Here is a 22,592-nt window from a genome sequence, read left to right on the forward strand (position 1 = left end):
ATTTTGAATTCCTTTAAGGCTTCCCAGAGTTGTTTATTTCAGTTACTATTATTTCAGGTATTTCAGGTATGTGGCATGTATTTTCTTCTAAGTACATGGTTCCTAGGCTTTCTTGGGATGGGCTGGATGTTTGAGATTGCATTTTGGTCTTTTGTTTTGTCATTTTCCTGTAGTTTTGAGCTTTAAGTGTTGTTCCAAGTGAGGGAGAGAAGTGCCCCAGGCTGGGATAGGGTTCCGTGGCTCGGCCAGTCTCACTGTTCCCGGCAGGAAGCCGTGGCCTGGCCCCCAGGTGAGGGAGATAGCCCTGCCCAGCTGGAATGGGACTCTGGGCCCTGCCCTGATCCACTGGTCCTGGCAGGATACCGAGGCCTGTCCCCCAGGTGAGGAAGAGAGTTCCCTAATTGGTGCTTTTTGAAGCTCACAACTTTTCACAGATTGCTTTGGATGTTCCACATGAAACTACAGGATTAATGTTTGCCCTGCTAGATTTTGAACTTCCCTTGGTCCCTATCCTTTGTATCCTGCCTGTACCTTCTGAAATGTTAATGTTTATCTTGTGCCATTGTATTTTGTAAGTGTTTAATTTTCTTTTTATTTTTGCTATGGCTCACAGCTAAGAATTTACCATAAATTTCAGAGAAAACTTTGGGCTTGGGCTTTTTGGCAGGGCTGAAACTGTTAGGACTTTGGCAACTCTTGGCATTGCATTGAATGTCTTTTGCATAAATGGTGAGTTTTTGTGTGGCCAGGAGCAGAATGTTGTGGTTTATGTCTGGATGTCTTCCTAAAGCGCCATGCAGTTATGGGGACCGGCTTTTAGAATTTGTGATTAATTCACTGTCCAATGCTGCAATTATGAGTGTGAGTGCTATACTCGCCCTAGGGTAGATGTGGCCTACATACGATATAAGGGACAGAAAGAATTTTCTCTCCTGCTCCTCCCTTTTTGTTCTTGTTGCTTTTGATGTTTTCTGCTGCCTTGAAGTATTGCCCCTATGCCATGCCGTCCTACTGTGGAGCCAGGTAATTATGAACTGAAATCTCAGTGTTCAACTCCATTGTAATCTTAAGGGAGCACCTAATTGGTAACTTCTTCGTATATGCCCAAATGACATATGTGATCCATCTTCTGCTGGTTTTGCAGCATTTTAAAGTGAAGTGAAACTTTTTTTTTTTTTTTTTTTTTTTATGATTTTAGGGATCCAGGAGGATCAAAACCCTCTTGCAGAGACTTTGGTAGGGGTGGCCCATATTTATTTAATTTTCAAACAAGGAAGGGGTTAGAGTGGAAAATATAGGAAACTGAGCAGGACTATGGGAATGGTTCAAGGGCTTCTCCAGGTAACAGATTATGTTAATTTAGGAGAACTATCTTTTGTTAATTTAGGAGAAGTATCTTAGAAGACAGTCTCCAGACTGCATTTCACTCCTGTAGTTCACTGCTGCCTGCAGCTAGTCTTTAGTTAATTGGGGTTGGAGCTAGGTGTCCTCAACTGTGACCTTATCTTGCCCTTTGAGGCGTCTCTTTGTTCTCAGGTCTGCAATGCCCTGGCTATGCCATTGCTCTGCATGTGTGCTCAATTTCCAGCTTCAAAAGCTCCCAAGTATTCATCCCTTTTGCTTGGGATGGGTGGTCAGCTGAAGCTGGAGAAGCTGGTTAAGAGAACTACAATTTAAACCCTTGTTCTTCCCTCTCTTCTCCAGGCATTCCCAGCTAAGTTTTTGTCCTGTGAAGGTCTTCTGTGTTTCCCCACTTTGCAGTCTAGGTAAACTTACTTATTCAGGCTGAAATTGTTAGTCCATGGATTTCAGGTTTCTGTTCCAGGTGACAGTTATCAAGGACCTCGCCAAGATCTCCAGTCTCCCAAATGAGTTTACAGTGAAAGCTTAAAATAAATGAGACAAATGGTATGATTTTAGGGCTCCAGGAGGATCAAAGCCCTCTTGCAGAGTTTGAGACTCTGGGGGCTAATGTTGAAACATTTTTAATGATTATAGGTTATAAATTTTTTTCTCATGCTAGAGGTGCCATTTATTAACTTTTTATATTCTATCCACCATTTGCATGTGTATATCAGTTTTGAATTCTCATAGCACTTTGAGACAGCTTCTATTACTGTTCTCATTTATAGATGGAAAATATGAAACTTGTTCATCAATAATGTGACTCCAGGCAGTCTACCTTAATAACCTTCACCCATAATCGCTTATTTTTGACTACTTTTTAAGTTATAAATTAATATAGGGAGTTATTTAATCTGTTTGTTTTGTAAAGAGTAGAACTGCCTGTGTTGAATTCTCAGATCAGTGTGGTTATGGTCCAAAAAAAAAAAAAACAAACTTATTTTGTTTTTATCTCTTCCTGAGGCTGCTTGACCAAAGGATAGATACCTCTACTAGGACCTTGACAACTATACATTAGCATCTTCTAGACAGAAATTAATTGGTTATATTCTGTTCTTTTGCTTATAATGACCTCATTTTAATTTCCAAATGCTTCTTTGCAAATCAGAGCTACCATTTATTGGAGGATCTATTCTGTCTCTGTCTCTGTCTCTCTGAGTAGATGTGTGTGCGTGTGTGCACATGTACATGCATGTTTGTGAGTGCATGCTGGGGATAGAACCAGAGCTTCACACATGCTAGGCAAACACTGTACTACTGAACTGTATACTCCCAGCATGATGTTATGCATTTCTAATCCATAGAATAATTTCACAAAATAAATTTTGCTCCTTTTATAGATTCAGGAAATCAAGACTTGAAAGATTAACTTTTTGATATGTACACTGATAGTAAGTGGCTAAACTAGAATTGAATCAGTCTAACTCCCAAAGTTTAAGTCATTTGTATGACATGGTAAAGTCACTCAGCTTTTATGATATGGAATGATGACTGTTTTAATCTTGACTTGAAATCCCAGCTAATTAAAGAATAAATATCTAGTAACTACTTTCATTGAAAGGACATTGTGTTCAATTTCTGTCTCTGAAATTTGAGCCATGTTTTAAAAGTTGATAGTGATTTTAGGATAATTTGAAGAAGCAAAGGAAGAGAAATACCTATATTTACTGGTTTTAATCAAATGAGTCGATCTTGTTAGAAATTGTTAAAGGGTGATGAGTACCCCATAATCATAAATCACTTCTAATTTGAAACTGTGGTTTACTGACCAGTAAAGTTGAAGCTTTCTGTGACAAGTGGCTAAAATTTTCTAAATTTATTTTGGTTTTCCCTGGACATACTTACCATCTGTTTATTATGATTATGGTTTTGTTTGTTTGTTTCTTGTGTTGCCAAACTGTTCACCTTTGTGTGTTACCTTAATACAATATTTGATACTGTTTTTCTGAGCTTGTTTAGTCAAAATAACTGTTACATTTTTCTTTGTATTTCTGCTTTAAAAAATTATGATGGCATAAAATTTTGTTTTCTTAGTTTTAATATAAAAAGCAAGTAGTAATACATTATCTGTTGTCTGTGAAGTGTGATCACTAGACCTCTGAATACTTCTTTAATATTGTATTGAACACTGTTACCATCAGTGTTGACTGCTAGGTCAAACTGGTCCATACCTTTTCTAATGGTAAAAACTAAGGTATCTTTAATTGCACAATAAAATATTGGTAATAATAGCTTTAAGAATAACGCAGTAATCAGTAACAATGAATTGGAGACTCCTGCAATGAACCTTAATCTCCTGCCAGGTGTTATTTTGGTTTTCCCTGGACATACTTGCCATCTCTTTGATATGATTATGATTGCACAGTGGAAAGAAAAGAAGAGCAAGAGGCAAAATAACAATACAGCAGGGACTAGTTGTTCACTAGGAATAAAAGGCCATGAGGCAGCTAGAACCTGGTCATTTATTGATTGAGGAGATTATCAGGTGACTCAGAGGACAATGGTGTTATTAAGCTAATGAGGCTCTTGCTCTGGAATGTCTTTAGTTTTAGTGGTCTTGTCTTGTGGTAAGAGAGGATGGCTCACCCCAGTGGGATAATAGGAAACCTCAAAAGACTGTTAACAAAAATCCCAAGCCTCTGCTCTTCCTTTAGGAAAGTATTTAAAACTAGCCATTGTGAATTTGTGGTCCCAAACATATCCTCACCTTTTTTTCTTAACCGCAGACCGCAGAAGTTGAAACAGTGTACAGGCTCTAATGGCCACCATAGCAACAAACATATTGTCAGGAGTTTGTGGGAGGCCCTGTTGCAACAGTGTGGGAGCCTCCTGTGTTATCTTCTTTAGTTATTGCCATATCTTGAGTTTTGTAGCCTGTGTAGATCTCAGTACTTGTGGTGTCAGCCTTTTTCCCAAGGTCATTCTCAAGAATGCTCACACTGGAGGACCATACAGGAACAGGCTCCACCACAGAGTTGGGATTTTCCTCACTCCATTGTCACGTGTTCCAGAAGGGTAGCCATAACAGTGTCCCATTGTCTGTTAACACACAAGCATTCCCATTAGCCCATGTTGTTAATTGCACTGGGCCATCCCATTTTCCTGTTTGGATATCTTCCTGTAAGACTTGAGCCTTAGGTGAGCTTCTCAGATTTGTCCTTTTGCCAGTGAAGTTCTGATGGAGGGAATTTACCTTCTGTAACCAGGTTTAAAAAATTCAAGGTAAAGCTAGCAAGAACATATTGTATCTGTGAAAGGTAACTGTATTTCCCCTTTTTGTGTTTGTAATTATGCCTCTAACCACAGTTGTCTTCTGCACTGACATTTCCTTGACCCAACCCTGTCTGACTGGCTACAATATTTCTAAATAAATTTACTGTATAATATTTTTCCCTCTGAAGAAGTATCCCTAAATATAGTTAGGGAAGAACAGCTATAGTTTTTATCTAACTGCTTTGACCTTAGAAGGGTCAGTGTAGGAGTTACCACAGTCATGGGCCTTCTCCAGAGACCTAATCTACTGGGCCTCAGATAGATAACATGTATTGGTTTAGTAGTTATAAACTCTCTGTATAAGGTTGATTTGGTAGTCCTGGAAAAAGGAGTCTAGAACATTTGTTGTTGATTTCATCTGCATGATTACTTCAAGTTTGGCAGCCTGTAGGCAAGCATAGACATTTTCTGAGAAATGAAAGGGTGTATAATGAAAGCATGAGCACTACAATGAAAAGGCAGGTTGGGGAAAGAACTAAGTCTGTTTTTTAGGGATCATAATAGGACTATAACCTGCTGGCTCTTAAACCTCTCTACCGACAGTGGTTAGCTATAAGTCTGTTATTTAGCTATAAGTCCTTCTGCTGTTTTAATGGTAAGAAGTTAGAGAGTTTTGTGGCAAATTCTCCTTATTTAGGGGTCTTAGATCAACTCAAACCGGCTTTGTAACTTTCCATTAGATTTAACATAGTTCAAGTTAACCATGACTCCAGGAGTCCCAGAGTAAAGAGTTCCTGTACTTCAGCATTTCTCCCACCTCAGCCTCTTCCGTAGCCAGGACCATAGTCATGTGCTGCCATGCCTGGCCTGATCAAGGGAAGCAGGGAAGGGGAAGCCACTTTTCTGTTACATGGCCCTGTCACTGGCCACCACAGCCACCTTGTTTCTTCTGGCACAGGTCCTGCACTACCATTGCTGCTTCTGTCACAACCACCCGAAGACAACCATGCTGCTATCTTGGGCACCTTGCATCAATCTCTTAAAAAACCTGGAGGTCTGGACCAAGAAGGAGTCTCCATAGCCTCATTAGCATACCATATTTGCTGAACCACCATTGAGAAACAACAGGCTTCAAGAACATGTCCTTTCATAGTTGCCTTCTTGATAACCTGTTGGTATTTAGACATGTAAGGTTTAGCATATTTTATCGTTAAGTAGTCTGGAGTCGCAGGCTGAGGATTTTCTTTTAAAATTCTCACTTGGCTCTAGGTCTCTCCCCAGCAGCACAGTGTGTGGTTTTTCCTTTTCTTTATATTTTTCTCTCTTGTCCTGTTCTAAAACAGAATGTTTGAGTATACCTGGTACTTAACAGATCTAAAATAGATTTTACCAAGCTCCAAACTAAGATTGGCTCAGGAGAAATATTTTCTTCTATGCCATGAGCTCTCTTGAAATGTTTTTCCCTTTTTTTTCACCTTGTCCCAATTTTAAACATCCAAAGTTTCTGTCTGTGGGGACCAAGGATTGTACTTAATTATTTCCTTGAGTATTTTAGTGATACTGATAGCTGGCACTGTACTTTGTCTTCTGTAAAAGAGATTTAAAGAAGTATTTTAAAGATTTCAAAGAAAGAGACTTTAAAGAAAGAGATGTTAAATTAAGATATTTTTCCTTATTTTAATCCTAGGGAAATTCTTCCTGCATTGAAAGCACTAACCTTAGCTTTGGAATCAACACATGAGATATGAACACTGTCAAAATACTCCTAGTAAATCCACCAGGCAAGGGAGAATGCCTTGTGTTCAAGCCATGTTAGATGGCTGTTATTGGAGACAAGTGCAGTGAGCACCAATTTCTTGCCAGGTGTTAATGGTACATGGTGGAAAGAAAGACCAAGAGAGAAGATTCTGATACAGTGGGGACCCAGGAAGATCAGCTGTTCTCAAAGAACAGAAGGCCACCGGGCAACCAGAACTTGGCATTTAGTCTTAGTTTTAGTTTTAGTTTTAGTCTTAGTCTTAGTCTTAGTCTTAGTCTTAGTCTTAGTCTTAGTCTTAGTGGTCTTAGTAGGTGGGAAAGGATGGCCCACCCCTAATAAGGTGATGGAAAATCTCAAAAGGGTGATACGAAAAATCCCAAACCTCTGTTCATCCTTAGGGAAGTATGTAAAACCAGTCATTGTGATTTTGTAGTCTCTAATAGTGATTTTAATCTATATATGTGAGTAGTTAAGTAGGACAGTCTCTACACTTACATATTTGGATACATGTAAGGACAAGTTTAAACTAAGTATTTGTAGACCTGGTTTCAGGAATGGAAATAAATATCTGTCTTGAGTAGAAAATGAGGAAAATTTGATAGCACAGGGATGAAGTTTACATACATGTTATGTTTTTTTGGGTGGTCCTAGCAATTGAACATATGCCAGGCAAGCATGCTACTCTGTTTTTAGATAGGGTCTTAATTGCTCTGGCTGGCCCCCAGTATGTGGCACTCCTATCTCAGCCTCTTGAGACTAAGGGCATGTGTTACCATATTAGGCTAAAAATGACCTTTTTAAAAATGTTTTTTTTAATGGATATTGTGTCTTTCTGTCCTTTATGGTTCTTAATTAAGTTTGTTCCACATTGGAAAGGACAGATTTAACAAGAGAGAAACAAGTATGTTAACATGCATACCCCATGTATACAGAGAAGATACCTACAGCAAGAGTAAATCTCAGAGATGACTCTGAAGTCAGGCTTACATAAAATTCTTCAACAAAGAACAATAAAATTCTTCAACTGAGAACAGTAACTTTGAAAAGTGGCAAAATAGGAAAAGAGCTTTGAGAATCTTTTTTTTTTTTTTGGTATCAGGGATCGAACTCACGACCTGGTGCCAGGCAGGTGCTTATGCTGTTAAATTAAATCCTCTGCCCAACTTTGAGATTCTAGAAGTAAAAAATTGTGGGAAGACAATTAAGTATTAACACGTGTACCGTGCCATCTCTAGATTGATAAGGATCTAAAGTCCTCTTCATTGATCAGCCTGGCTTTTCTGGTAGAGGGGAGAAGGGATATCTTTATTTTTATAAAATTATCCCTGCTTTTGGGGAAATAAAGGAGAGGCTAGAGAGATTTCCTTGTTACATGTTTCTTGTTACATAGTTGCCTTCAATTAAAAATACTTCTGCAAAGCAGCATGTTTTAGGGTGCAAATTCTGCTGTCCTACAATACAGTGTTCTACTTTTGTTAGTCACATGACAAAATTTTGCTTTCTTTTCTAAGAGGTATTTATTTGTAAATTTTCTTTAATATAGTTTTGTCTATATTATGAAATTTCCTAGTAACTTTGGTGCAGAAAGATTATTTTAAATACTTATTTTTCTAACTCTTAACAACTATCCTGATTTTATAAATAATGTGCAGGGATTTTTTAAAAACAAGAATGCTATTTTCTTATAATTCTATTTTTTAAAATTCTATATCTGTGTGGCCAAATAATAAGTAAGCAAATAAACTTGCTTATGCTATTTTTGAGTTTACTACTTTTATTTGGCAAGAATGTTTCTTAAGTGTATCCCTTTAGATAACAGTGTACCTTCCTTTAGAATCCTTGCAATTACTCATTACATTAATAGTGCCACACATATCTGATTATCTGGCCCCTGGAGGCATTTTACTTTGCTGTAAATTATAAGATAGTAATTTAACTTCTTGTACCGTTGTCTGGATTTAAAAATACTAGTTATGTACAGTTAAAAGAATAAAGTCATTATATTGTTCATGTTATTTAGTACTTCTTTGTATGAGGGTTAGAAAGTAATCGTTTTTTGTGAATGAAGTCAATAGTTTAAGGAATTTTCAATTACAGTGGAGCAAAATATGTAATAGAAATTGAAAAGAAAGTATGAAATGATCAATATTTGTAGATTTCTACCTTTCAGATCTGCAAAGTAAAACTAATTTAACATATCATCAGTAATACTGGTAAGAATTGTTACTGCTTTTAGGTTGTAAACTGTGTCATTAAAAAGTTGATTTTGCTCACATAGTTAAATTTTGATTCAACCAATGTAAAAGTTGTATAAATTCTCTGGAATTTATGAGTTAAATATATATGTATATACAACATAAATTATATATTTTTATAAGAATAAATAGTGTTTATACTGGAAGTATATTTAAAAACTACTAACCTGTCAGATGTGTAAATATAAACACATTATTAGCATGGAAATCACTAGTTAGAAAATGTAATGGAACTCATTCCATGCATAAGAATAATAGAAGTGTAAAATGCTTAGAAATAAGGTTTTAAAGAAACTTATGGAACTTTTATAAAGAAATGCTGTGAAATTCCACTGAATGTTATGAAAAAGCCTTGAATAAATAAAAAAAAATCCTATACCTATTGGGATAGGAAGACTCACTATGCACTATGAATGTTTGTTAGGGCAGATAAAGTAGAGCTATACTTCTGGTTGCCACAAGAAGAGCAGAAAGTAAAGCCCAGGTGTTCTCAAAGTGTGATCTTTGGTAAATTACTTCCCATTTTGAACTGACATGTTGAAATTTTAAGGGTGGAACTATATATATTACAGTCTTCTCCTTTTAAAGATTTTTATGAAAAAAATAAAATTCCATAATCAAATAAGGATAACAATAGTTATTACATTGTGCATTGTTATCTTCAGAGTAGTTACTCAAAGTACAAGACTTAAACCAAAAAAGATTCTTACAAAAAAGAAACAAACAGATAACACAAAACTCTTGAATTTGCTTTCTGACCTTATGCCTTTTAATGGACTAACCTAGATTAAGTATCCAAATATGTTTTTTTGGTGCAGAGTAAGCCATACTGATCAAGTAAATTAGTTCAACCATTTTGGAAATCAATGTGGAGATTTCTCAAAAATCTGAAAATAGAAATTCTATTTCACCCAGCTATGCTTCTCCTTGGTATCTTCCCTGAAGAGCTAAAGTCATCCTACCACAACACAGTGGTGCCTCAGTTCATCAGTGCTTTTGTTTGAGAGCAGTTTGGTTTGCAAACAGAAACAAATGGCAGGATTTTGTTTTTGTTAGTGAACTCTGCATTGGGTGATGAACACAACCATAGCTATCTTTCCTGTACCAGCGTGGTCATCTTTTCCAGAACTGTGAAACGTATTAAGTTCATGAACTTAGGTATCACTGTGCGCTACATAAATAGCCATGTTTGTAGCAGCTCAACTCACAATAGCTAAATCACAGAAGCAGCCAGTATGCCCAGCAACAGATGAATGGATAAATAAAATGTGGTATTTACATACAGTGGAGTGCTACTCAGCCACAAATAAGGACAGTTACGAGTCATGTATAGGAAAATTGATGGCTTATGAAACTATAATCCTATGTAATATAAGTCAGTCACAAAAGTCAAATATCTCATAGTAACTCTCATATGAGAGAACTAAAATACAGCCTAACACATTCACAATGAGGTCATATATGTATGACTGTCCCATCAGTAGCTTGTATCGTTGGTAGTTCAAGTTGGTAGGAACATGTAAAGGGCAAAATAGGGAGCCATATTAAGAAATATGGAGGTGGCTCAGTAGAGGTGGGACAGGAATCTGGGAAAGAAGAGAGAGAAGGTGAGGGGGATTAGGGAGTAAAAACGATCAAAATGTGATATATATATATATATATATAGGTATCACCCCCCCCAAGGTAAATATAATCAGTATGTATCACAAACATGCTAGTTAAATAAACAAATAAATAAGATAAGTAGGTTGGAAATGCCCTCTGCTTTCTGGAAGAAACAAAAACTCAAGGACAAGAGAGGCATCGGTGTCCTAGACCTAAAATGATTCATACAATAATGTGGGATTTCTTTTATATACAGTGTTCAAGTCACATCCAGGTGTACATATATACACACAGTACTTAATTCAAGAAGTAGCAAAAAAAATCTTGAGATACTGGAATTATCAAAGAAAGCCATCGTGTTTATTCTTAAATTGAAATAATAAAAAGCAAAGATCAGTACATAATGATAGGAAATTGGAAACTAAAAATTGACAAGGCAGATTTGAAAAAGAACTAAGGAATTTATAATTGCAAAGTAAAATATCTGAAGTTCATACAGTTTGTAAACTAATATGTAGACATAGTTGAAGTGAACATAGTACGTCAGAAAATATGCATGAAAGGAAAAAATGAAAAATAATGAATGGAAAGAAAGGGTAAGAATGAAAACAGTGAAGAGATCTCATCTGCCTTTACTCCACTGAAAAAAGGAAAGACAGGCTAAAGGAACTATTTGACGGGTGGACAAATGGAGCAACAAAAAATAGTTCAAAAACAGGTCCATGAATACTTAATTTGGAACAAAGGTGGCATTGTAGAGTGATGTAGAATGGTTAATATTTTCAGTACAGTGGTCGTACAATTTAGTATTCACATAGGGAAAAATAGGGCTATTATAAATGAAAATCAATTACACGTAAATCTAGATGTGAAATGCAAAAAGCATTTTTCAAAAGATAAGACATCTTGATGTTGGTAGAAGGAGATTAAGAAGTCACAAAATTACTACAGTTATGGACTATGCTAAGCAAAAATTAGCATTAAAAAAATCATTCAAGGGGAAAATACTTGCAATATATCCAACAAACAACTTTTATGTAAAACAAATTGAGAACAAGACAAAGCTGTAAATTGGTGAAAAGACCGTTCCTGTAGTAGAGTGGACAGTTTTCCCATTTTAGCAACGATGGAACTCAAACATCAAAAGTCTTTAACCTTATTAATAGAGAACTTGATATTTAGTATGGCTTTACTTATAAAAATGAAGAATTATATGCAGTCTAAATGCCAATAATAGAATGCCATTTGGTCTTACTCATTATGTTAGTAGGTTTATAATGTATTAAAAAGTTTGCAGAGTATTACGTATCACCCCTTTTTGTTAAAGTTACATACACCTATATGAGTGTATGTGATGATATAGGTACAGAATAAAGTCTGAAATTCAGGAAGTACCTATACATGGTTGATGGTATCTTTTTTGTTTTACTTTTTTATATTTTCCATTGTTTCTAAATTGAGCATGTATTTTTTATTAAATACATACTTGTATGCAACGTATGTAATTGATCGAATTACCAAAAAATGGGAGTGTATACATTTATGCATTATGCGAGTTATTTTTCTATTTTTCATTAAAATTCTCATTAGGTGAATTATTCCCTAACATTAAACATGTGCTGATACATATAGGAGTAGCAGAAATTTTAAAAAATATATGTATTTGTTTCAGTTAAAGATGTAGTGCAGGACTGGGTGACTATTATCTTTCCATTTGCTTTTCACTTAAATTGGTCCTTTTTTTCTTTTAACTGCAATTAATCTTGCTTTCTCTTTTTAGTATTTCTTCTTTCCTATTTTCTATAATGCTTTTAGGATATTAAATGTCCTTAATATTTTCTTCCTTTATTTTTTTACAGCTTTGAATTTAGACATAGAGTTGAGAGCTTTTCAAAGGTACACTATAAAAACTTAAAAGCAAGATATAAAAATCTATTTGTTTTTAATCTGTAGGATCTTAAATTTCCTTAAGATTTGTTCTTACAATTTCTAGATTTTTTTCACTAAAAAAAGAGTTCTAAAGTAATGAACATGTTAATTTGCAAAATGACAAAAGGCACGTGGGTTTAACAAGGAAATACATTTTTTAGCTCTTGTTTTATATTTTTGTTTTCAGTTTGTGGGAGATATTTCACAAATTTCTAAAAATATGATATGCTTTGTTTTGTCACACCTAAGACACTTATATGCATTTTAAGTTCATTGTACTAATAAACCTATGTATATGTATGTGCTTTAATTTTATGATTACTTTTAGATTATTGTTCTTTTTTTGGAATTAAGGGTAAAAACTGTGAATCAACATGATGTACGGGAACATACACATAAATTACATACTATATAAAGATGTTGTTTTGAATTTCTTTTAGCAAACAAATGGAATCTTCTTGAGCATGTTTCTGATCGTTTTACCATTGGAATCCATGGCTCATGGACTCTTCCATGAGTTGGGAAACTGTTTAGGAGGAACATCTGTTGGATATGCTATTGTGATTCCCACCAACTTCTGCAGGTATTATGGTGTAGTATAGTTAGAAATAACTATTTGACTCAGTAACGTTTTAATATCTCTATAATATTTATGTGAATATAAAATACAGCTTTTTTAGAATTTCAATTTTTCAAAATTTAATGTTTGGTCACATTTCATTATCTCACACTTAGAAAACTTCATTTGCCTCTTCAAAAGTGTGGAAAATCTACATGAAATTGTAAACATTGCTACATTTTTATTTTTTATAGCTAATTATCTGTAAAACAGAAAAAATAGTTCTTGCTGCTAATAAATTCTGATGACTAAGTTTTCATCATATTTTTTATGTGAGGAATATTCTGAAATCAACATTTTTATCTAATTTCAAATATTTGACATAAATTCTCCAAACAAATTTGTTTTATTTTCCTCCATGTTAAAGGCTTGGTAAAAGTTGAAACTTCTTAGGAGAAATAAAAGAAAGAGACTTGGAAAGGTCTCAAAGTAAAACAGCAATTCTGCAGAAAGAGTACATGAAAGAATTGTATGCACAGTTAGATTTTTGTTCTGTTACAATTTTTGCTAATTGTGTATTTTATTTTCATGACTGTTAAATGTTACAAATATGAAACAAAACGTTTTATTTTAATGAAAATTGAGTGTTCTTAGAATAGTACTCATAGTACATGAGCCAACATTTAAAGTTTCAAAGTTCCTGATAGAAATTTGTTTTCTATACAAATGATGACTTTCCCCCTCAGCAATGATAGCATTTAGTTTCTGCTTATATAAAACATGATGTTGCATCTGTACTAGAGTACCATTTTAATCTGTTTCAGGATTACATCTGAGTCTTTCAGTTTGTGCTCAGAAGTATATGGCAATATATATAGGTATTAATAATTTTTTTAAAATCACACTTATTAATATGTAATCTCTTTCATCTTTTATGTGCCTTTAGTAAAGCTTGAATCACCTTTATAAAGATTTTCAACACAAATTAAATATGTAATTTAAAGTATTGCTTCCACATTTTGTGTGGTAAAATTTTTTTCTTGAAAATAAGTTATAGTTCTTCAAATATGTACTATGACTTCCTTTTAAAAGTCTTGTTTAATACCTGTCAAAGGCAAAAAAAAAAAAAAAAAAGAATTAGAAACAACAAGTAGTATTCTCTACATTTGGAGATACTCTCCTAGCTGTTAGTTTAGTTATTGCTTTATTGATAAGTACCAGTTTTAAAACATCAGGTTTTGATTTTCCAAGCTTAACTCTTAGTACTATACATATTTGAGGAAAGGTGATTCTTAAAATCCTTCCATTTAGAAATCAACTATGTATTATGATGCTTAATTATTAATGACCCATGAGGATATTACATAGAATAGTAATTTTAAAATACCAAAATAATAGTTTTTCTTCTTCTTCAGTCCTGATGGTCAGCCAACACTACTTCCACCAGAACATGTGCAGGAATTAAATTTGAGGTCTACCGGCATGCTCAATGCTATCCAAAGATTTTTTGCATATCATATGATTGAAACCTACGGATGTGACTATTCGACAAGTGGACTGTCTTTTGATACTCTACATTCCAAACTGAAAGCTTTCCTTGAACTTCGGACTGTGGATGGACCTAGACATGATACATATGTTTTGTATTACAGTGGGCATACCCATGGCTCAGGAGAGTGGGCTCTAGCAGGTAATTCACCTTTGGCAATTTCACTATTGTGAAGATACACATATTTGTAGAAATCTTTTCTGTGTACAGACATTAAATTTTCCAAATTATTACTTTATGGTTCCCAAGAACATGTAAGACCTTTTTTCTTTACCATACCTATATAGTATAATTCTAATAATAAGGTTTTGGGGATTATGTTTTTATAGTAATTGGAAAAAAATCGACTTAAGACTTATAATCAGTTTCCTTTTAAAGTATTTTCAGAATTATTAAATTCAAATTTTTTAGAAGCTGCTAAACTTCTTTGACTTAGTATGTAAGTCTTTTAATGTTATAAGATGCATATTTCAGTAGTCCTTCTCACCTATAGTTTTATTTACATTAGAGAGCTCACTAAAAATGTTTTTGGAGACATGACAGGGTCTTGCTATATAATCCAAGCTGACCACCAACTCATTTTTTTGCTACCTCAGACTCCTGCATGCTGGGATTACAGGCAGTGCCACCATGCCCAGCTCATTACCAAAAGTTTAAACTGTAGGTATTATTATATAGTGGGAGTAATGCAAGTCATAAGAGCATGGCTTCTGTTCTCATTGCTTCAACAGTGTTATTTTAGGCAAGATGCCTCTTTTTAGTTTTGTCCTCTATAAAATGAATGGGAAATGTGGAAGGATCATTGAATTTCATTTTAAGACATAAATTGTGCAGTGTTACTTTGGATTTTTAAAATGCTTTTAATCTGTTGAAAAAAACATAAAATAACCTAGGTTTGTATACATTATGGGAATAAAGAAAACCCTTTTACCACCAAGAAAGAAAAGAAGTGAGGTCTTTCTTTATAATACTGTGTATAAATTTATCAATCCTCTCAACTGCAGTACAGACTCCGTAAGTCAAGGACTTTGTTTTATGAATTATTATGTAGAACAGAGTCTGGAACATAGATGGCATCCTTAAATTATTTATAGGTAGATGAAATCATTGAATAAATCATGAAAAAAGTAACATAATTATGTTATATTAGAAATAGTGTATTTATATTGTTATATCCTGCCTTTTCTAGAGAAGAGTTTAGATGTTTTAAACCAAAAATACACAATAATAATAAAATAGTCATAAACTTTAAATAGAAATGTATTTTCAGATCAAAGAAACATAAGTATGAAAAGAACAAAGGCAGCATAAGAACTCCAGAAGGAAACAAACTCAAGGTTAAAGCAGAGATGACTTTAAACCAGCATGACCTTACTGATTTCATACCAACTCTGTAACTAGGATTATGTCATAAAAAAGGTATTTTTTTCTGAAAGTTATTCCAAAAGTTTTATCATATATGACCTATTTTTAAAATAAATATTGAATAATTCAAGAGCTGATTAGAAGTAATAGTCCAATATTTACTAGGCACATTTTAAGCCTCAGATACTGTGCTTAGTACTTTATAAACAATTTTAGATGTAATATTTATATGAAATCTTTTGAAATAGATGCCATCATTTCTATTGTTTTCATTTTTCAAAGAATAAAATGGAGCTGAAAATGGTTATGTAACATAACTATCTGTGGACATATTACTAAGTGGCAGAACCGTGAGTGGTAGAGCTGTAACTCGAGCTTTGTTTGGCTTGACTCTTGCAGTTCATTTTCCCCCTCTATTCATGTTGCCACCAAGCATGAACTCCATGATGACAGAGAAATGGCAGGATCTGGTGACATATGTTTGTTAGCACAGATCACCTGTTTTCAAAAAAGTAGAAAGAACAAGGTGCTCAACATATACATGAATATAGTTTAAAAATAATTTATTTTCAGTCACAATGTAGAAAATTTTAAACTTTATGGCTCCTTCAATTCCAGGTAAAATAGAATGTTGTACTAGGTCCTTTAACTCAGAACGCAGAGGAAAAATTTCTAGTCAATTAAAAATTTTCCAGAAATAAAACTTCATTCCTAAATCCAGAGACTGCTTATTGAAAATTTACTACAAAAATTATAATAAAAACTTCCCAAATCAGATGAGGGGAAAAAGGCATGATTTTGGTGTTTAAAACGTACGGCTTTGCAAATAAATTCTAGGCATCAAGCTTACTAGTTAGTATTTATATCCACTTTTTTTTCTCCTAGGAAAACAAAGACATGAGGATAAATAACATATAAATCTGGGTATGATGGTACATGCTTGTAATCTCAGTACTTGGGAAGCTGAGACAGGAGGATCACCAGTTCAAGGCAGTCTGAGTTACATAGCAAATTTGAGGGGAGCCTAGACTACTTAGTGAAACTCTGTGTTAAAAAAAAAAACAAAGTATATAAATTGATGTTTTTAAATTTTCATTGACTATGAAGTAGAAATAATTTATGAAGACCTACCTCTATACAAAGTGTTGTAAATTTAGTAAATATCAGTCACGTTCTTTGATGACAGTTTTAGAAGTATACTACAAATAAATTGACCACTACAGAATTTCTTTATTAGCCAAAAAAATTCACCTCAGTGTAACTTTCTTAGTTTATTACAAAAAATAAAAGATGATAATAGGAGGAGGTATCCTATAATTTAGCAACTGTATATTGTCTTGTGTGGCCTGTAGCACCTGGCTTTATTCCAAACTAAGTGACAGCTGAAGCACTGATAATTTAATACTTACCTTCATAGTCACTTTGGAAGTAGAGAAGCTACTGGCTTTTACTTAGGTTAACAAATTAGCAGTAGGTCTAGAACTGAATATTGCTGTGGAAAATGAGAATATGTATTTGTCTATTACCCACATTTTACTCACAATCTTTCTCAAAATATATAATTTTACATGTATGGAGTTCTATTGTATGTGACCTGATTTTTTGCTTCTTTATGATAAAAGAAAATTATGGTAAGTAGAAGAGAAGCACAAATAAATGGAAAAAATGTAGATAACTTATAAAGTTCTTTATCATAATGAAGTCTTTTAAAAAGCAGTCTCAATTATTTAAAATGCATCAGATGGCTGTTATCTGAGATAAATATAAGTACTTTGTATCTGGACCCAGAGCCAAACACAGTGTACAATCTATTCAAACAAGAATGCAGAGCAAGACAAAAAAAGAGTACAAAGATAATTTAAAAGACTTTAATGCTGCTATACAGGTATCTAAAGAGCATTTATATAAGTGAATGAGGGTAGAATATGCTAAGGAATATTGAAGTAGTTATGAGTCATGTTAAGCATTGTTATTTTGTGATGGATGGAATTTGTGTAACAGCTTTTATAATCTGTGTCATCTTCTGATCTCTAGAAAAACATCATAGGTCTAGCAATAGTGTAGGTCAACATTTGGCCATGCCTGAAAAAGTGTGATCTTCTGGAGGTGCTGGTGAAGTGACGCATTAGTGACCTATGGGGACTGGGTGCTGATTAGCACCTCTGAGACAGTGTGCATGAGCAGCACTGCAACTCATAAAACACAAGCTTCACTGTCTGGTTTTGATTAGCAGGCTGATGATTAAAGGATTATTAATTAATTGTGTATATAGATTATGATTTAGCCTGGCTTCTAATGTCATATCACTAATACCATCCAAATGACAAAAATTTTTTCCTGCTCTCTGGTTTTGATACGTAAGCAGAAAAGATGTTGTTCTTGGTGGAAACATGTAGCATTCTGAAGTTAGGTTATTAGATTTTGTGCTAGTGAATTAAAACTTTTTCTAATTTTAAAGGTAATATATGTTCAGTGTAAAAATTTTGGAAAATTAGATGAATATTTTTAAATCCAACAACTACAGCTATGATATTTTTATAGACACATTTCTATTTGTGCATTTTTCCTACATGTATACACATATTCTTCTCAATTTTTTTTGTTTTGTTTTTTGAGACAGAGTCTTGCTATGTAATTCAAATTGATCTGGAACTCACTCATAGCTCAGGCTGGCCTTGAACTCATAGTGATCCTCTGTCTTAGGCATGTACCACTATACCCTGTTTGCGCTACATTTTTAAAAATAATAGTTATTTTATGATAAGATATCTAAGATCATACCATAATTTATTTCCATTTTCCCCATTTCAGATTTGATACCTCCTTGGATACAAAGGAAAAAAATCTCTATAGGCAATTGTTTTGTTTCCGCTTCTGTTCTTTCCTTAATATAAATCCCTAGAATTGGATGATTATGTCTCTGTAACGCTGAAAACAAGGCTAGAACCAGGGTGAGGAAAGGGTGACTGTTACCATTGGCACAAAACTGAAGAGAGTGACAAAAAAACTCCTGTCATTAAAACAGATAATTTTCATATCCTTATGAGACAGCATCTCATTGTGTATTCCAGGCAAACTTTGAACTCACTATGTAGCTAGCCTAGGCTGGCTCCAAACTCACAGCAATTTTTCTGCCTATATGTCCTGATTGCTGGGATTACAGGCACATGCCATCATTGCAAGGCTGAAATAAATAACATACTTAAAAGTTAAAATTAATGCAGAAAAACACAATCCACAATGAGCCATATATAATATCAACTAGCTGTGAAACAGGTTTCCAGGTTAGAAATGTATGTACTTTAAGACTGGGAATGTGGTTTGGTGGTACAGCCATGGATTCCACCCCCTGCACACATCCCCCTCCCCAACATGCACATGAAGAATTAGAATGTGTTCAGACTTCTCTAAAGTTAGTGTTTAGACTTTAAAATTTTTTTCATTCTTCAGATACAGAGCTAATATAAATATAATTCCATTATTAAACTCTTGTTATAAGAAGTTTTTTCTCCTTAGGCACTTAGTAGATACCAACTTCTGAAGATAAGAAAATACTTTTTTATCAGTGTTACAGTGCAGAGGCAGTAAACTTTCTGCATAGAGCTAGATATTTTTGGCATTTTAAATTTTGGATTGTACAATCCATTGCCACTGCTTAGTTTTGGCATTGTAGAGCAAAAGCCACCTTACTGAGAATGTAAATAATGTGGTTATATTCTATGTGCTTTTTTTTTTTTTTTCCATTTTTTAATCAGTATGGGGATTGAATTCACAACCACGCGCTTGCAAGGCGGGCATTATGCCGCTGAGCTAGATCCCCATCCCCAGTGTGGTTATATTCTAATAAAACATTATTTATAGAAATATGTGAAATTTAAATATTTTGTAATCTTTATGTCACAAAATATTCTTTTGGTTTGCTTTAAACTATGTAAAAATGTAGAATCAATTCTTAGCTGTTAGGTTCCATAAAAATAGATGGCAGGTTGGATTTGATCTATAAGCTGTAGTTTGCTAGCTCAGCAAAGAATATTAGCTTTCTGTGTAATTTTAATTTAGCTTCAGAGTGGTGCAAAAGCCATATGTAGTCAGTAGAAAACATACTTTGAATTTGAATTTTGTTCTTTTCCTGGGCTAGCAGTGTGCAATGCAATAATCTCTAGAGAACCCAGGCAGGGTGGGTGAGCTTTAGGTCCCAATGAGCCTCCCAAACCTGAAAGTAAACATCTGCTGTCCTACAGGGTGCAGTGGTGAGTGCATTGGTAGGTGAGAGGTCCACTAAATGTATAACCAACATACAGTATTTTCAACTGAGGATGAGTTTATTGGAATGTAAATTCACTGTAAAGCATAAGTATGTAAAACATTTTTCTTAAATTCATGGTATATTACTTTTTTATGTAGTACGGATGGTTTTATAAACTTGAAAATGAAAATCTGTCTTTAAAAATACCTTCTGCAAAGAAAATTTAAAAGTTATCTGTCAAGTACTTTTCAGCTTTTGTTTGCTTATGTGTTTAGTGATAATTTTAGTTTTTAAGTTTATTTTTATTTTAAAGAGAAAAAGATAAAAACAGTTTCAAATAGGTTAATAGAGAGTTCTAAGAGTTTTAAAGAAAATAACTTTGGAGAAAATTTTTTAATCAGAGACTTCTCTACTCAACTTTTTCTTGTCCACAGGTGGAGATATACTACGCCTTGACACCCTATTAGAATGGTGGAGAGAAAAGAATGGTTCATTCTGTTCCCGGCTTATTATCATATTAGATACTGAGAATTCGACTCCTTGGGTCAAAGAAGTGAGAAGGGTTAATGATCAGTATATTGCAGTGCAAGGAGCAGAAATGCCAAAGACAGTAGATATTGAAGAAGCCGACCCACCACAGCTGGGTGACTTTACAAAGGATTGGGTTGAATACAACTGCAATTCTAGTAATAACATCTGCTGGACTGAAAAGGGACGCACAGTGAAAGCAGTGTATGGTGTGTCAAAACGCTGGAGTGACTATACTCTGCACTTGCCAACAGGAAGTGATGTGGCCAAGCACTGGATGTTACACTTTCCTCGTATTACATATCCACTTGTGCATTTAGCAAATTGGTTATGTGGTCTGAACCTTTTTTGGATTTGCAAGACTTGTTTTAGGTGCTTAAAAAGATTAAAAATGAGTTGGTTTCTTCCTACTGTGCTGGACACAGGACAAGGTTTTAAACTTGTCAAATCTTAATTTGGGCCCTTAAGAGGGTATTATTGTGAGTTCACATTACCAGTTATCACTAACTTGCCATGTTTTTGTATGCTGTATTTTTATTTGTGGAAAATATCTTGCTACTACTGTAGCTGCTCTCACTTTATATTTTCTCAAGTAATTATTGGATTTTGGAGGTGTTGGGAATAAGCATTATTTTATATTAAAAGTATGCAAGACTATGTAAATGCATAAGAGATGTTAAAAATAACAGTGCACTTTTCAGAAATGTTCACATTTGCCTCTAATTAGAAAACAGTTGTCTGCATCCTACAGTGGCCAGTGAAGAATTACTAATGCCTTGTTTTTAGGCATACATCAGAGATTGTAGATCTGATAGATTTGTTTACTGTTTTAAAACTACCAGTTTACTAACAAATTTCTTTTTTGAGGACAGTTAGTCTTGAGTCCAAGGCCATTTGAAGAACTATAAACATTTCTTAAGGAAGAGGTCTACCCAAAATAAATGCAAAATTTGCTTATGCTTAGTCATATTTGGGTATTTTGGTTGTGAACTGTTACCACTATAGCAGAGAAGCTCAAATTCCCTTTTAGATCAAAACATTCTTCATGTAGCTAATCATATGAAGCTGGAGCCAACCAGTTGTTCCTTCATGCATAGTAAAGGCTCTGAAAGCACTGCTAATTTTAAGAGTTTTTCTCAGGGTAACAATGTTTTCTTAATGAACAGTGTTTCAAGCTACAAATTTCTGCAAATAAATTGTCTTTTCAAAAAGTAGTCTTATAAAAGAAATTTAGCATTTTCTCATTGTCTAATTCAGTCTTTAAGTATTCAAAAAACATTTTCAGCTCTCTGGTGTTAATAGGAAAATTATTTTTAAAATTCCCATTTGTGGTAACATTTTTTTTTCTATTGAAGTTAAAAAGATAGGAAACAAGTCATGTTTCCTTGTATGCATGCATTATGTAAAATTCATGTTTGCAGTTCTAGTTTTTAAAACTTAGTGTTTTATCTTAGTAAAACAGGCAGTATGATCAGGCTATCTCCTCTAAGAGGTAACTTATTTCATATTCCCTTCCAGTGATCCTTGCATTCTATATTTCCATCTTTTAGAAATATCAAGAGAGAAATATAATTAAATTGGGAGATAATCTAATCTTTGTTTCTTAGTGACTTTTCACCATTGAAGCCATTTTTCCCAACTCAGAGAGAAGAAATAATGCCTCTACTATTCTCTACTGGTGACTTAACTGGTTTAGTTAGGAATAAGTCACTCAGTGTCTGGGAACTTGTAAACCATGATCTATGCAGCATTGTTATGATTATTTCTGTGTTTCCAGTATGATTTTCTTTAAAACTTTGAATAAATTTTGTTAAAAAATAATTTTTCACTTAATGTGCAATGAATAGTTACTGAATGTTTTAGCATATTAAAAGTAATAGTTATAAAACATGACCATGTTTTAAATTTCATGTTTGGTGGCAGGTTGTTTTGAAATTTTTCAGTGTTTGATTAAAGTCTACTAGCACCATAAACAAAATAGTATAATACTTCACTGTTCAGAAATGATATAATAGAAAAGCCACATATTAAAAGCATTAACTTATAGTATCAAAAAGTTAATGTTTAATAAAATCTCCTTTTTGATTTCTTAACCAATGGGCATCAAATTAGCTCTAACTAAAGCATATTTGTTCACTATGAGAAATCCAAATAAAAATAGAAGTATATTTTACATTCTT

The 22,592-nt window shown here is 33.9% G+C and overlaps 1 protein-coding gene across 2 annotated transcripts in view; it reads left to right on the top strand.

The window, feature by feature from the left end:
* Tmem168 (transmembrane protein 168) overlaps nucleotides 1-22,305 on the top strand; it is a 44,472-nt gene extending 22,167 nt beyond the window's left edge. For both annotated transcript variants that reach the window (XM_003475129.5, XM_063242076.1), the window contains exons 3-5: nucleotides 12,606-12,748; nucleotides 14,140-14,414; nucleotides 20,319-22,305. In XM_003475129.5, coding sequence (XP_003475177.1) covers nucleotides 12,606-12,748; nucleotides 14,140-14,414; nucleotides 20,319-20,866 — 966 coding nt within the window. In that variant the 3' untranslated portion in view covers nucleotides 20,867-22,305. The remainder of the gene's footprint in view (nucleotides 1-12,605; nucleotides 12,749-14,139; nucleotides 14,415-20,318) is intronic.
* The last annotated feature ends 287 nt before the right edge of the window (nucleotides 22,306-22,592 follow it).

This window comes from Cavia porcellus, unplaced genomic scaffold, assembly GCF_034190915.1.
Source record: "Cavia porcellus strain 051 isolate PalLab524CR breed Dunkin Hartley unplaced genomic scaffold, mCavPor4.1 scaffold_2, whole genome shotgun sequence".
Classification (NCBI taxonomy): Eukaryota; Metazoa; Chordata; class Mammalia; order Rodentia; family Caviidae; genus Cavia; species Cavia porcellus.